Raw genomic sequence first — 16,471 nt, 5'->3', positions numbered from 1 at the left:
AAACATTAAAAGACACACCATGTATGACAACACAAGTCTACATCATCTTTTTCTTGCTCTTATGTGAAACTGCAAACAGCAAACAAACACCACCATACAAGCCAACCCCCTTCAACAGCTCACCAATAGGGCTTCTTAAATTAAATCCATCATGTATTGGCATGTAGAGGAACTGTGCCCTTTAGCCATGGCATTTCTCAACACAGATCAAAGTAAGCTTTGAAAGGATCCTACTTTCTATATGTTTTCCATTTTTCACATAAGTACAGTTATAATACACATTATTAGAGGCATTTGTTTGGGCATTTCAAACTAATGTTACACAGGGAAAAAAAAAAGTCATGTGCAATTATCACCACTGTGTAGTGCATCCATGTGAAATATTAAGCCTGTGTGTGAAGAAATAACTGTAATCTTCACGAAGTTAATAATGCAGCATGAACAGATGGACAATTTTTAGCTACAATCAACTTCTGGAAGTCTGCCTTCTCTCTGAAGCTTGAATGAAGGAAGCATAATAATGGATATTGTGTAGTATGTTACACAAATGTATGCATTTCCATAAATCATGTTGGCAGTTTTAGCTCATCTCTGTTGACATCTGCCCACATGACAAAATAGCTCCTTTAACACATAGGAAGAATTCCTCCTAATCTGAAAGATAAGCAGTGAAGCATGAAGAGACTCATCTTAGCATCAAGGTTTACTTACTTTCTGCTCCAAGCAAAAATGAGTAGAAGCTAAGGAAGTTGGTACTAAGATAGAGCCATCCTTGACAGGGCACTCTGCCCTTCCAGTAACTGCACGAGTAGTAGGTAATCAACTTCTCCTGCTCCGGTAATCCAAAACACTTTTCAAACTTCATAAGACCTTCACGAAACTTCTCAGGATCATCTTCTTTTACAAAAGAACCTTTTCCCTCTTCAGCAATCAAACCCTACAGCAAAAAATCACATTACTTTATGTATGTGTCCATGTGGGTGGGTGTCATATATTCACCTGCATGCACACAGTACAGCATTCTCCCAACAGGAGAATAAGTTTTAGAAGGGGAAGAATAGTCTGAGGATCAAATCACAAATCACAAGTAAAATGTGCTATTTCAGACTCATCCACCAAGTCTCCCACATAGCTCAGGCAAGACACACATTCCTGTGTCTCCTCTTCTGAAACAGACATATTTTCCTCACTTAATCCCAGGAGTTCCTAGGCTAAATATTTAGCACATATAGAGTGAACAAAAATAGACCATATGCTTCCCAGGCACTGTTAAAATTATTGTGAAATAATTTATCAACAGTTTTAGACCACTGTCTAAAGGCATTTGATGTAGCATTTACCAAGCGGAGTTTATGTCAAACAACCTTACTTAGTTGTGGGGCAGAGAAACAGTCACATACTACACAATCAGAACAGGCAGCACTAGCATGCTGTCCTTGGATATTCTACAGAGCATGTATTACTCATGTACAGTTAGAGGAAAAAATGTACTTAGCCTTTCCCAATTATGCCTGTTACTTACTCTTATCTTTCCCTGGACAAAGCTCGTAATGTCTTCATTTGAATCAAATACAGATAAAGTCTTCATAACATTGTGTTCTAACCACTCCCAGTGTTCTGTTATTTCTTCTCTGCTGGATCCTGATTGAAAAAGAAAGTATTACTTTAAATTAGGACAGACTTTAATCATTTCATCAAAACTATTAATCAAGAGAAGACTTAGCAAATTCCCGAGTTGCACAGTAACTTAGATACACAAGTCAAAACCACAAGTCTCGAATTTGTTACCTTTGTGAACACTGAAAACGTATTTAGTGTACATGAAATGTGCACTGCTATGTTTTTATCTTTCAAGCCCTTTATGCAGCCCTATTTCTGGCCTTCAAATCCAAAAGCATCTCAGCTTTGTTAACATTATGTGGCTCAGTGGTGAAGCCTGAGTTAGACTGACAGTTCCTTCCTCTCAGCAGTACCTCCCGAACACGGACAGCACAGCCCCACTGCAACACTCCCAGTCTAATAGTCCAGAACGTGGGAAATGTGAGACCAAACCAATGAGGCTCAGCAGGAAATTAAATCTGTGCCTTTGATATCCTCAGCTTTGATCACTGGCCCATAACAGTTTCCAGAGCAGAATTTCAAGACTAGGACTTGCTGTGCAAAACCCCTCCTAACACGTGTGAGGATGTAAAGCAAACATCACTGTAACCAGGGAAGCAGCAAGGATTGAGATGCCACGAGGGAAACCGCAGGGTTTCAGCAAATTCAATACAGAGTCAGTGCTTTACAGACAGGTGATTCCCTGTCAGATGCTGGCGCACAGGGAGAGTGAAAGAACTTACACAAGTTTGAATAAAGGCATTCTAGAATATAAATTAATTGGCAGCTTCATCCTCCACAAGAATGCTCACCAATCGAAGCAGGCAGTGTGATCACATATTATTGATACCCTCAAGCAAGAACACACCTTGAACAATTGCTTTTTTCTCCGCTTACTTTATAAAAGGTAATTAACCAACTTTCAACAGGCTCCACAGGATTAAAGTGGCCCTGTGAGTGAATAGAAATTGCTCTAAACACAGTTAAATAGTCAGACTGCATTACACCGGGTAGACTTGCAACAACACTTAAGAAATTATATGAAGAGTAATTAACATAGCAATTACATCACAAAAGTAATTCTTTTTCTCAGACTATACATGTAGACCAATTATTTGAGTTACAGTGTGAATCAGAGGCACAGAGGTGACCCAGGAATGATTAAACATTTTATTAATTGTTTAAATAGTTTAGGAGCACTGTTTCAGACTCTTAATACGTAACAGCAGGAACAAAGTGTCATCCCTTCAATTTCTTCACAGAAGAAACAATCTAACACAATTAGGACAATTATATTATATAGCTTTCTGTTCTAAAGCATATCTATGCAGCACAAAATCTATATATATTCAGTCCTAAAATGCAGATTACCCTTTGTATTTTCCAAAGGGCTGACCTGATGGCAGTTGAATTCCCCAGAGTGTACTTCCAACATACATATTAAAGTACTTTTTTGATAGCCTGTCACCAGGTCTGACTTCTTCAGAAGTGACCCTGAAATCTAATATATTGTCAATTCACAAACTGTTCAAATTCTATAAGGCTGCCCTTTTAAAGTGACATGCAATTACATTAAATTAAAGCTACAAGAACAAATCTGTATTTACTTTTCCATTCCCTATTGATTAATAACACAACATGAGAAAGAGAGAGAACTTATACCACAAGAGCAACAGATATGAGGAAGAATTCAGCTCTGGCCATGACTGGGAACCTTCATGTTTTAACATGCAAAGACAAAGTAAACAAAAGTATTAGGATAAGCATCTACTGTTATTCCTACCTACAGCACACTTTGGGATAAGCTGACCCTGAGGAGTCCATCCTGAACTGTGTCAAGTTATTCTTGCACCTTACAGAAGAAAGGATTGTGCCTCTGTCACTGTAACAGTGCCCAAAGGCTTCGGTACCTGATGGACTCCTGCAAAAAGCAGGCAATCAGAAGGTGTAATAGGAAGAGTCCAGAGATCTGTTCTGAAAAACTGGAACCACACGCTGCTGTCGAGCTCAGGCTTGCAAATGTTTTTAAACCATTTAGAGGTCAGGAGAATGAATAATGATGTGAGAGGATTAAGCCAAAAATGGATCCCATACTTTTCACCCTCCTTTTCCACTTTCTGGACTCGGTCGGCTCCCAGAGCACGGTACGTACCGCACGCGATGGACCAGTAGACCTGAGAGTCTGGAGTCTGATGCAGGATGCGAAATGGGGCGACTTTCGACGTCGAGTCCAACACTGCATCTAATGTTCCCACAAGGAGACCTGTTGTGTCCAAGAAAATGTACACAGCACAGTGAAACTCAAGTTTTGAAACGTACACTCCCCTCTCCTTCGTTTCTAGGGGAACAGGAATGCTGCCCAAGTAAGGACTAATGAACTCTGAGAAAATAAGAAGCACAATTGAGTAGAGCATGAAGTATTCCCAGAAGAACTTCTTTGGGAGGCGATATTTTGATCCAGTAAAAGCCGTGAGGCACAAATGAGGGTGAAGAAGTTTTTTGAGATGACCCCCATGGAAGTGACAGCTATGCAGTATGTGAAACCAGAGCACAACCAGAAATGTAACAGGGCAGTTACTTCAGCCTTCAATAAGCACAAGCAGCAATTGAACTACCTCTTAATTAGTAATTTACTGTTGTTCTGTTTTCCAGTCACAGGAAAGAGCCCTTGAAGACCATAATTGGATATGTCACCTCTCTGCCAATTAACTTCCATTAAATAGAGTTCATATGAAAATATACCAATTTCACTAAAGAGCCAATCTTCATCTCTCCAGAACCAGGACAAAAACATTTTCTGGGAAAATGAGGATGCACTTTATAATGACTCAAAATCATTCTCTCTCACTGTGCAGTAATAAAGATATTAGCCCAGATATCTTAACTGATCCTTTAAAATCTAAAAATCAGGAAATTCTAAAAGAAGAAAAATCAATACTGAAGAAACAATACAAACTTTTGGTTCCTAATGCACCGTAAGACCTTTTCTCGTTACAACAGAAACAAAAATACAATCAACAGGACCTTATGCTTCTTCCTGTATTTTCTATGTTTGCACCCTTCCATCACGGCCATAGAAACAGAAAATTCAATTGAAGCAAAGTTACCAAAGCAGTCACACTGGGCTCTTATTCTCCTACAGAAGAACAGCAAAAGAAGAGATGAGATTACCCAAAAAACCATTACACAATTACCCCAAGACCAGCTGTAAAGTCTGTTCCACAAATCTGTTGAGATCATAGATGCAAAGCATTCCCAAAAAATGCTATTAGAGCAGAGAGCTGGAATGCAAAACTAATATGAACCGTTGTAGCACCTTTATATCTTTGAATACCCTTCCCTGTTTAATGGAAAATGATCTTTTGATTTTGGTTTTTAATATTCTATAGAAGCACTAGATTTAGATGACTTCAAATACACCACTCAAAAGTTATTTCAGAATTTTTAGGTTGGCTTCTTTGGTACTTTGGGTTTCACTTTCTTTCTATTAACTCCCTCTCAAATTCTGAAAAAAAGAAATTGTGAAAGAATACAAGAAAGCAAAATAAGGCCAAATTAAGAAGTCTAGATACTCATCCACAAAGCATGGTTTTCCTGAGGATACACTTTCAGCATAGAGCCTGTGAGACTACCTCACTGTGGCTATTCAAGTTTCAAATGTTTTTGCTTCTTCTCAAAAACATGGAAGTAAGTAATTATGAAAAACCACAAAAAAACCCCAAACCAACAACCAGGGGAAAAAAAATCAAAACCAACAAAAAACCAAAAACAGACCAGTACATTACATCTCTGGTCTTGTCTGCAATTAACAGATTGTAAGTTGCTGTTGGAAAGTAGAATTATTTTTTAGTTCCTGACTGAAGACAGACATTGAATAAGTAATAACATTGATGACTGTTTAAGCAGCTTCTGCTTACTGAATGAGTCACGACACTGAGCGGATCTCAAAGTTGGCTTTGCTTTTGCAAATGTTGCATTAATTCATTCACAATTCTCCTAGTAACATTTTCTGTTATACTATACACTACAAGGATATTATTCACCATTTATAAGGCTAATGCAACTCAACTTGAGCCAATGGTTACCACAGTGCACTAGAAAGCAGCACTCCTCAAAATGCCATCACAGCTCCTGTCTCCTTGGAAGGTCATCAGATTTTAGACACAATGAACTGTACCAGGTGAGTATCCATCACCTCAGCATTCCCACAAGTCATGAATGGGATCTAGACTACAGGTTCGAGCCTAGGACAATAAATACTCCCTCATTACAGCACAAACTAATTCCATGGCTATGGACACTGGCGTAACTGTGAGGAACAAGCACAGGCTCACTCATCTTCTCATCCTAGTTCTGAAAGTGCTCCACAAGTTGCCAATGTTTGGAATACTGCATTATCAGTCACGGTTGCCATACCCTCACGTTCTTGTGTGTTTCTCAGCAAGCACTCCCTTGGATTGCTGTTTCCCAATGGGAACCAAGGGACAACTTACAGAGGGTCCTCTACTTTCATCTCTGCTTAAAGCTAGAGTTTCTCCCAGGTATTCCACCTTAATCATCCTCCTGCTTTCCTCAGGGAATGACTGCAGTACCTATGGATAGTGATGCACATTTATATGGAGAAAGGGCTCTGCTTTCAGAAAACATTTTCAGTTTCATAGCTGCCTGAGTAAAACTACTGGGAAATACCCTAGATGCTTCAGTAAACAGGATAAAATACCCTAGAAACCAAAATACACGGCAAGGATCCAGAATAGTTTTGAAATACACATGTGTTAATCCCAAGACGTCTCTAAAAGACTTGGTTAGAAAAATATCAACATAAGCTCAGAGATGTGTCACAAAACATCAGCACTGAATTTTGCCCTCAGTTGTACCAATTTAGGGCACATACCAATTGACATTACTTGTTAGTAACTGCCCAGCATTGTGCCATTTGGGGTCAGTACCACTTTGTCCTTCTATATTTATTTCACCAAGTACACCAAAAGAATACTAATATTGGTGCTTTTTTTTTGGTCCTTTAAAACCAGAGTCTCAAATATTTTTATTTTCTTCTCCTGAAATAGCACCAGTTACAGCTTTTTTATTTCTAAGGATCTACTTTATTTATAGCAATTTGACTCCTTCCTATCCTTTGTGGGACTAGTGTAATGCAAACAATAATATCAGTTTTCTCTTACTAATGAAGAATCAGAAGCAAAGAAAACATGAGGCTGTCTTTTTTTTTAAAAAGCACTATTTTTCTGAAGCAAAGTTAGCATAGGCCTGGTCTCCCCTCTAATGCATAACAGTGCCTTTGAGGTCAATAGTTAATTATATTAAAACTGGATCAGACAGTCTCCTGATTTGCTACATTAGAAGTGTTAAGGAATAGAAAATATTTATAAGAATGCAAGGGTTCCTTACAAACAGAAATGTTCTGTTAGCACCACACAGGGCAGCCCCATTGCAGCAAGGATTTTGAACAGCAGATATGTTGGTGTACAACAGCGTTCTCGCTTTTAGTTTATTTACATCACGATAAAAAAAGAGTTGTTGGAAAACACTGTAAAAGCTCTGCAGACATTCTACAGACATACTGCAGACATTCTGCAGCTATACCCAGTTTCATTCCAGCAAAAACTGCTCCCTTCTGCAATCTGAAGAATTCACAGCCTCATCAGAGCAGAACCAAAGAAGGAAAAACACTGTAAAACAATTAAGTTTGTGATAGAGAGCTGTTGTGGGTTGGCCCTGGCTGGATGTGCCCACCAAGATGCTCTATCAACCCCCTCCCCAGTGGGACAGGGGGAGAAAAAAATACACCAAAAGCCCACAAATGCAGGTCCATTGGAACCAAAACTACCAGCCTAACATAGCACATGCTCAGTAACTTCCTCTAAGGCTTCTCTGGTATAGGATGCAGTAACAGGGGAGAAACATAACAGCAAATATTTCTTTACAGTGACAGAATAAAACTTCATTCTATAATAGCAACTATTTTCATAGAGCATTTTGGTTTTGTTTAAAAAAATGGACTGAAGTTTCAGATTTCAATAATATAACCCATGAAAAGACATCGTCTGTGTGTATTTGATTTAAATTAAGGAATGCCAACTTGTGACTCATACTCCTTTTCCAACAGCCTCAAATTAAGCACAGAAAGATGTTTGGCTTCATTTTCTTTCATAAGTGAACTTGATTTCATGACTAAGAAACTCCAGCTTAAGGAAATACTGAGCATGGGCTGAGATAGGAATGTTCTAAGACAATTCAGACATCAAACACATCAGTTTAAGCCTTTAGAGCCAAAAGATTTCAACTCCATTTACAATAACTCAAGTGCGTTATGGTCAGTGGTTGTGACTCAGTAAGACAACAGTAACCAATTAAACTAAGGTGTGTGTCCAACCTTGCCTCTATGCAGCAAGAAAGATATCCTTAGAAATAGGGAAAATTACAAGTGCAACTCTGAAAAAATAGTAAGTTTTGGTCTGCTTGGTAAGAACAGAAAACGTATTGCAGATATCACAGCTCATCTTTGGTTTTGTTTCTAAAAAGCTGTCTGACAGGAACTGGGAAGTACATGTTGGTCATTTTTTCTACCTATCATCCCCAAATGTAAACACGCATCTTAACAGAAGGGTGTTATTTGTCTCACCAGTATAGGCACTTGCAAAATAATCTTTGCTACAGCTGCTGAAAAAAAAACCACATAGCTGACATAATTGCAGATTCATTAACCAGCAAGTTTCCCATTTGATTCCTATCCAGGTTGAGGACCCACAGTAAGAAAGCCACACCAAAAGTTCTGTGTGCGGAAACACCAGCAGGGATAAATGATTCCTGCCCAGACCAGGAAGTCTGGAAAACCAAGCACCTTTGTGCTGCAGACTGGGTCAAGCTAGATCACAAGGTTCCTCTCCCATTCTGAAGTTCCTACCAAAGTAAATATCTCTGAGTTTGTACAGAGATCACCAAGTACTTTTTAAACTGGTCCACCAGGAAATTTTGTTAGAGACAAAGTCCTTGCCACTGACATCCACGACTAATACTTGAACACTGCTCCTTCTGTCAGATGTCAGAGAAGGAAAATTTCCCCAGCTCTGTCTCCCCTTCTCCCAACTCCCTGTGCATGCAAGCCAGCCAGCAATGTCCCAGCCAACAAGCCACGGCTTTTAAACAGTGGGGATACCAGCAGGGGCCTTTGACAGATTTGGGATGGCAACAACTGCCACAGGAGATCCAGGACGTGGGAGAGTCACAGGTTTTCCCGACCTTTCCAAGCACAGCACAGGAAAGACTAGTTCCAACCATATATTTATTTCACTGGTAAGTTTTTGTCCTCTCACAGTTGCATTTTACTTATCTTTGTCAAGCAGAATGAGGCAAATTGAAACAGTAGAAACAGAAAGTAAACAATTGGTTTGTTCAAATTTCAGTGAAAGATTGGAATTTTATGACACCAAATACTCACTTGCATCACTGCTCCTGGCATACCTATCTCTTAACCAAGGTCCTGCCTAAACTAGAACCAAAGCTAGAGCTCTGTAACCAACATGCTTAATCTCACTAGAGCTTGGTTACAGCACATGCATTCACAAATGTATTCCTATCCATCCATTCTGAAAAACCTGAGCAGCTCTCCCAGAGTGGCTCTACAGAAGACAGAACCAGAGGCCATGGCTACATGGTTGCACTAACAGACACACTTTGGGACAGCCCACTACTGCATGAGGAATTTTCCAATGGAGCACCACTCAGACAGGTTACAGCATCAGTATCCTTAGGGGAGCTCTTAAACAAAGAGAATGAAGTGTAAAGCTGAGCAAGTACATATCTGCAAGGAGAGAGCCAAGGCTGAGCACAACCAGCACAGGGTGTTTCTGTGCCTGTTTACAAGTTATCCACATGAGCAAACTCAGAACTGTGGTGTGTGTGCACACAAGCCGTAACAGCTCCCTGGGTCATCTACGGATTACAAACTGGTCCTGCCCCTGTCACTCCAGAAGGGTCATACAAACAATCCAACTGCAGACTTCATTCTTTTCCTAGGACAGCACCAGAATTCCCAGCCTTCCTTCAGGTAAGTACCTCTGTTGTAATCTATCTTTTCCTCCTTTGTCTGTACCTTTCTCCAGGTACTGGCTGCTTCCTCAAAACTCCCCTCCTTAAAGCCTGTCTTACCAAGTGTACTCCTGTATTTTTGGGAATCCTTTGCCAGGTCCCCTTACTGCTATTCAAACCCTGCAGCACTGCCCATCTTTCTTTCCATTCCTGTCTCGAGGCATTGTCCCCCTCTTCCCTCATGACTCGGTCTTGCACTGCTGCCTCCCTCTTTCACTCCTAACTCCCCAGTCCCTCTGTGCTGTTAGTCACCTCCAGCCTTGTCTCACCAGCTGTAAAATGCTCTTCAGGAGAACAGGATTGTACTGGGACATTTGAGATGATTTCATACACAACAGCTGTGCTTTGCTTTTTCCTAAAGGAAGTGCTAATTTTCTCGAGTGACACACAGCAGTATCAAATTAAACCCAGGCACAGCAAATCATGCTGGCTCATACCTAGGAGGTTTGAATATTTTCAAACCTGCAAACACAAATATAATTGCATTTTTATGCAACTGTCTTGTTAATCTTTCTTAATCACGATTTTAATTCAATAACATCTCGCTCCTTTTGTTTGTGTCTAGTGACAAACGTAACTTGCACAGAAGAACCTGTAAGAATTTATAAGAAGTTACAAAAATAAAATGTGCAATGCCACGTCAAAAAAAAGCATAGTACAGCAACTATCTCATCCAAGTGTTTTTCCCACACTGTCAACAGCCACCCACGACAAGAGAGGAGCAATAGAAGCCTCACCTTCACCAAAACCCAAAGGGCAATTGGAGGGCCCAGCTGTAAGCCTATAAGGAGGTTTTCAGAACAACAACTTATTCCAGTTCTCATTGTTCCACATTCATTGCAGTCCTTAAATGAATTTTATCATGTAGAAAATCAACCTTCATACCGACTCGGTTTCCTTGGCTTCCAAATATATCAAGGCAGAAAACAGGCCATCAAGCCTGATCCCAACACTTCCAAGCTTGCAGTGTATCACCCTTGGTTCTAAGCCAAAGCCTGACATTATCTATCTGCTTATAAGACTATGATATGCATAGGAACCTGGGATTTGGGGATGCTTTCTTTTACACTTTCCATGTGCCCTGCCAGTGGTTCATTCAGATGCCAATGAAGAATGCACCACCTCCTGCTGCAAGGGCCACTTCCACATCTGAAATTCACCAGCCAGGAGTTTGAACCTTGTGGTTTTGTTCAGTAAAATTAATAAATGTTTCCACAAGACAATTATGCCTCATGTTTAACATAACTTGCTTTAGGATGACACAAATTAGATAGAGCCTAGAAAACCTACAGAGATGCAAAACACTCGAGAACCACATCCCACGGAGGAATGACTTTGTGCTGATTCCCTGTAGCATTTCTCCTTGACAGGGTCAATGACAGACACCACCAGCCTATAAAGGAGTCAGTTCTAGTCAGAATAGCTGCCACCATCACATAGGTCTCAGCAGCAGCTGGGGCTCCTACAGTGCCTGATGATACAAACAGGCGAGAATTAAAAATAGAAATTCAGCTCCATACCTTGAAGTTCTCATGGAATAAAGTTTATTATATGATGGTCATTGTCCTGACCCCTCTGTCACTTTCCTGACCCACCACTGCTGACAAGCTCCATCAAACCATATGCTTGTTTTTAAAATAAGCGATCAGAAATGCCTGAGCAGGAGTTCATCTCAAGCAGCCTCAGATGCACGCAGGAAAAGGGATTTGGAAATGAGCATCTTGCCAAAGCAAGACAGATCAGTCCTTCTTCAGACGTGTCCACTTCCACCAAGCTGCCCATGGCGGTGTGCCGGACTCCACCGGAGCAGAGGCTGTTCAGCCCGTGCCGAGGCTGGGCTGTGCTGCCCTCAGCTCCCCGGTGACTCGGGGGCCCAGGGCACCAGCCGCTCCCAGCCCCGCCGGGTGCCCGTCCCCGCCGGGCTCTGCTGCCCCTGGGGCCGCGCTACGCGGGGAAAGGAAGGAGAGAAGAGCCCCACGAGAAACCCAGGAAGGTCCGGGGCTCCAGAACTCCAGCAGGCCGCCTTCCTGCCCCTCTGGCCGGGGGTCCCGGGGCCGACAGACCCCCGTCCTCCCGCTCCAGCCCTGCCCCGGCCCCACGGGGGCAGTACCTGCCAGCCCGCCTCCGCCCTCCTCGCCATAGCCCCGCCGCCTCTGCAGCACGAAGTACTGGTTGGAGCGCTCCTGCACCCACAGCTTGAGGGCATTTTTCAGCAGCACCTCCTCGGGCTTCAGCCACATCGCGCGGCCCCTCACGGCACTGCGCTCCCCCCGCCGTGCCCGCTCCGCGCTCGCAGCTGCTGTGCTAGGCAGGGGAGGGCGGGGGAGGGGGGGGCTTCCCAGGGCATGCTGGGAGCTGTAGTCCTTGCCGCCGAGGGGCCGCGCTGCGCTGCGGCCATAGGACTGCAACTCCCGTCGGGCTGTGCGCTCCCCTGCCTCGGGACTACAGCTCCCGTCGGGCCCTGCGCGCCCCGGGCCGCGTGGCGGTGCTGCCGCTCAGAGCCCCGGGGCCTGTCCCGGAGCGGGGTCGCGGATTGCGGCTTTGTGTGCCCCGGAGCGGGGATCGGGGGCTCCGAGTCCCGGCTTTGCTGTGCCCCGGGGAGCGGCTCTTCTGCCGCTCCCGCACACTGCACCTCCCCCGCCGCAGGCGGGGCAGAGGCTGCTGCGGCCGCTCTGCCCATGGCACAAGTCCCGTTTTCAGTTCTGGCCAAACCTGACTCCATTTTCAGCCCAGAGGACAGACGATCGTCACCAGAGACGGTGTGTGGTGCCCAGGTGTGTTCCAGTCAGCACTGGGCCTGGCACTGCAGGCGAGGGTTGGGGCGCAGAGAGAAAGAAGCTGATAAAAAAAACAAACGAGCTTCAGAGGGCTGGAGGCCCTACTGCCTACTCTGCTCCAGTCTCTGGTGCCGAGGAGTTCCCAGAGTTACCGTCTCTTCCCACCTCCATGCAAGATTCACTCCTGTTATAACACCATCTGTCATTCAGTACTGAGTAGACCTTCCTGTTTCCCAGGAACTTCTGTGCACTTCCCTTAGCACTCTATTTCCAGCATAATTGACCTTCCTGAGATTTTTCAAGGATAATGCTTTATTGATTGTGTGTCATACAAAAAATGCAGCAGACAGTTGTTTAAAGTCAGCCTCTACTCTGAGCTCTTTCTAAAAAAAATTACGCACATTGTGCACTAACTATACATTGCAACCTTGGCACTTTTGCTTCATCCTGCCTTCCTTCATGGTTTTCAATAGTACTTCACCAAAAATGCTGCTGCCAGCACTGGTCTATTTGTGAGCACAGGCACAGCGAGGTTTTGCCAAGCAGTCTCAGAAATTATTTAGCAATGCTCATCCACTTCCAGCTGCATAAGCAACCACCTACCCAAAGGGCCAGTGTGAAAGCAGACCCAAGTGTGCAATCACATTTAACTCACAGGAAGCTTCAAAACTGGGTGAATTACACGGGTATAAGACTTTTTTTTTCCTTTTCTATCACTCATTGCACAACAGCAAGAGGAGCTGTAGTATTGAAGAGTTCTACTTTGGGGACCAGATATAGATTTAACTAATACCATTTTTTTACTTGTTTTTATAACAGAAGAGGAAGCAACAAATTTCTGGTGGTCTACCTTTACTAGAAAGGAAAAATAAAATAAAAGTCATTAGCCAGTACGTGGTAACTGACACAGATCAAACATTAATGAGAGTCCCAGATACCCTGGCACACAGCTCTTCATGAGGCAGCGTCTTCAATCCCCCACCTGAAGCCACAAGTTAACAGACATTGCTGGGGATTTACCAGCTGAACTGATTGAGTGGTTCCTGCATGGATCCTGCTCCTCTAAGAGCATTCCCAGAGAGAGTGTTTACCATTTAATTTTCCTCAATTAGACAAGCCCCTGGATACAGAAAATTAAGGACCTAACAAAGACCTTCTAATTCTGATGATAATTTTAAGGAAGAGGCCCTTGGCATTTCGTACCCAGAACTTGCCTTTTGTTGACTCATGCACACACTGGACATGTTAGGACATGTGTTACTTGCTAATGTAACATTCAAACTTTTTTAATTGGATAAATATTTAACAGTAAAATGCTACTGCTTGGAAAGTGTTCTGTTTTTCTCTCCTCATTTCAAGGTCTTGAATGTCTTTCTTTTTTCCAATTCCCTCAGGCACTGGATTCTTAATCAAATCCTGTTAAGATGCAAAGAGTGCTCCTCTATGGACTTGGAGGAATTTATATATAGCCATTTGAAAACCTTAATCAGTGCACAATCATGCTACAGTGTAATCAATGCGTTCTACAGCAATACCGATCTATTTAGGGCTGCAGACTTTTTCTTTCACTTATTCAAGACTTATATTAGATATTGTAAATTATTTCTTTCAAATAACCACGTCAAGATAATATAAATAAATAGCTATATAAATAAATTTTGGATTCACTCTGTATAACCAACTGTTGAACAATGCAGAGTTGCACTAGGAGTATTACATAATTTTTAATTCACAAAGCATGAACGCTGCAATTTGATTTCAATTTTCTCTTGAAACCAAAATTAATTGCTGACGCCAGTAGATTTTCCTTGATCTCTTCCAAACTGCACACATTACACCCCTGCAGGAGAGGAGCCCCATTCACATCTGCACAGGAAAGGCATCAGTCTAAACCTGAGGGAAAAGGCAGGGCTACCTTCTGTGCTGGTGTGTTAAACATGGAAAGAAATTTAAATCACACAGGCAAGGTAAATGTCTGTATTTATTATGTCCAATTCTTAAGGGACTTGTGAAGTGCAGAATTTCCCCTCTAAAGACTGAGATGGACTAAGTCTCTCCATTTTATGGCAAGAGTCCAATAGCCCCTGTGACTCAAACTGCTTTTATATGTTTGCAGGCCCTCATCATAAGTCCTGCTTTATCCTTTAAGCAAAATTCTCATCTGAAACTACATTTCTATACGGACACCTGAAAATTTTCCTCAAGATGAGAAAATGGTCTTATTTTGATTTGGCATTTAAAATTAAGTCCTGCTGTTGTAAAGCCTGATTTACAAGAGAGCACAGTTATCCAGCACCAGGCAACAAGGCTTCCTCTCCACCAGGGATAAAAAAATTTTCCCAGTTCCCCTTTGAGACCACACAAGTGTTCCACTCAAGTGTCTAGATCAGGGCATTCCTGAGGGAGAGGGGTGACTCCCTTCCTTTCCCTGAGGGAGTGAGTAAACACTTGGCCACGATGCCGATGCCGGAGCCTGTTCAGTTTGTTCTTTGGGGACAGAAGAATTGACATGTCTGTGTGACTCAGTGGGAATATTAACAGTCAATAGGCAGACATTTTAGCAACTGTACCACTTGTGGGCTCATCATTTCATCTATATCATTCCGTTATCCACAAGCATTAGCGTATCTATAGAAAACGCCAAAACTACTGCACAATAACAGCAAGTTTTTACTGCTTGTCAGGAACAACTCTATCCCCAGGTACATTCCTGTTGGCCTCTTGCTTAGAGGAAAGAGTCTGTCATGCCAGGGCACAAACACGTACATATACACGACCCGGAGACATTCTAGCCCGTGGCATCACCAAAAACAAGTGACAATTTTGCTGCACAGTCCCCTAAGTAGGGTTGGTTAAAGACAGCTGCTATCCATGGAAACTTGGAACTACAAAAAGTGAGAGTGGAACTTTGAAATTTCTTTAAGGCAGTCTGGCAGCAACAGTCCCAAGTTTAGTATCACAGATGGTGTTCATGAAATTTACACTTTCGTTTTTAAACCGAATCCCTTGCATAGCTACTAGTTATAAACAAACCTGCACAGGTAAGAGCATGGCAGACTTGCAAGTTAAGCTGCAATACCGGAGAACCATTAAGTTCTGCCTAACAGTAGCTCAAATACTGCTCTGGTACTTACCCTGAATGTGTTCCTTTAGCAGTGGGTCACCTTTGATATAAGAATCCCAAATATCTCTCTGAAAATTAGCGAAGTGTCTTGAGCAAGCAAGCTGCTGCCTTGGCAGATCACATACACATCACCTGATCCTACAGCAGTACAGGTTCATCAACGTGAGTTTCTGCACCCCCCCAGTTCTCCCCTAGTGCATTCCCTGAGAAAGTGCTATGCATTCACATTACCCTTAGAAATACAAGTACTGGGGAAAAGGCAGATTTGTTCCTCTTAAAAGGCAGTAAATGTAAAGCTTGAATTCTACAAACAAAGCAACCCAAGAAGTGCCTTTCAATGTACTGAATTGATCTGAATCCTGTTTTTATTTTGAACATCAAATTTTGCTCCCATTGAATACAAGACTGGGAGATGATTTCATGAGACTGTATCCTCATAAGATTCTACTACATTGCAGCTTACACACCACAATAAATTTATACCAGCTTTGTGAAATGGAATGAAGTGATCGGGGGCTGCATAGTTACTGCTTGGCTGTTCCTTTCACTGCTCTGCACTTGACAGATAGAATAAAAAGGCAATCACAGCAAATTACAGCTTCAGAGTGGAGTCTGATTATAATCAGCTTTGCAACTGGAGCTTAGAACCAACTGGTATTTTCTAGACTGAACTTGGAACTGAGCTAGAAAGAAACACAAGACTTAACTGCTCCCAAACTGGCCAGGAGAGCGACAGGCTTTTACTGTATATCATAGCAGAGTATAGAACAAAGGACACATAATAATTTTTAAAATGTTTTTTCTTCAAAGCAAGCACACCCTTGGGTAAGAAAGGGCTTCTGAGCAACTTGACAGAGGAAAA

At 42.4% G+C, this 16,471-nt stretch overlaps 1 protein-coding gene across 3 annotated transcripts in view; it reads right to left on the bottom strand.

Annotated features, from left to right (window-relative positions):
• TBC1D8B (TBC1 domain family member 8B) overlaps positions 1-12,024 on the bottom strand; it is a 29,632-nt gene extending 17,608 nt beyond the window's left edge. For all 3 annotated transcript variants that reach the window (XR_007206785.1, XM_048318877.1, XM_048318878.1), the window contains exons 1-4: positions 11,819-12,024; positions 3,752-3,862; positions 1,523-1,641; positions 712-937 (exon numbers count right to left, since the gene is read on the bottom strand). Coding sequence is in view for 2 of the 3 variants with exons in the window: in XM_048318877.1 (XP_048174834.1) it covers positions 712-937; positions 1,523-1,641; positions 3,752-3,862; positions 11,819-11,948 (586 nt within the window). In the remaining variant the exon portion in view is untranslated. The remainder of the gene's footprint in view (positions 1-711; positions 938-1,522; positions 1,642-3,751; positions 3,863-11,818) is intronic.
• Between the last annotated feature and the right edge of the window lie 4,447 nt (positions 12,025-16,471).

This window comes from Corvus hawaiiensis, chromosome 14 (assembly GCF_020740725.1).
Source record: "Corvus hawaiiensis isolate bCorHaw1 chromosome 14, bCorHaw1.pri.cur, whole genome shotgun sequence".
Classification (NCBI taxonomy): Eukaryota; Metazoa; Chordata; class Aves; order Passeriformes; family Corvidae; genus Corvus; species Corvus hawaiiensis.
The sequence above is the reverse complement of the archived record's forward strand: the minus strand, read 5'-3'. Positions and strand labels throughout refer to the sequence as shown.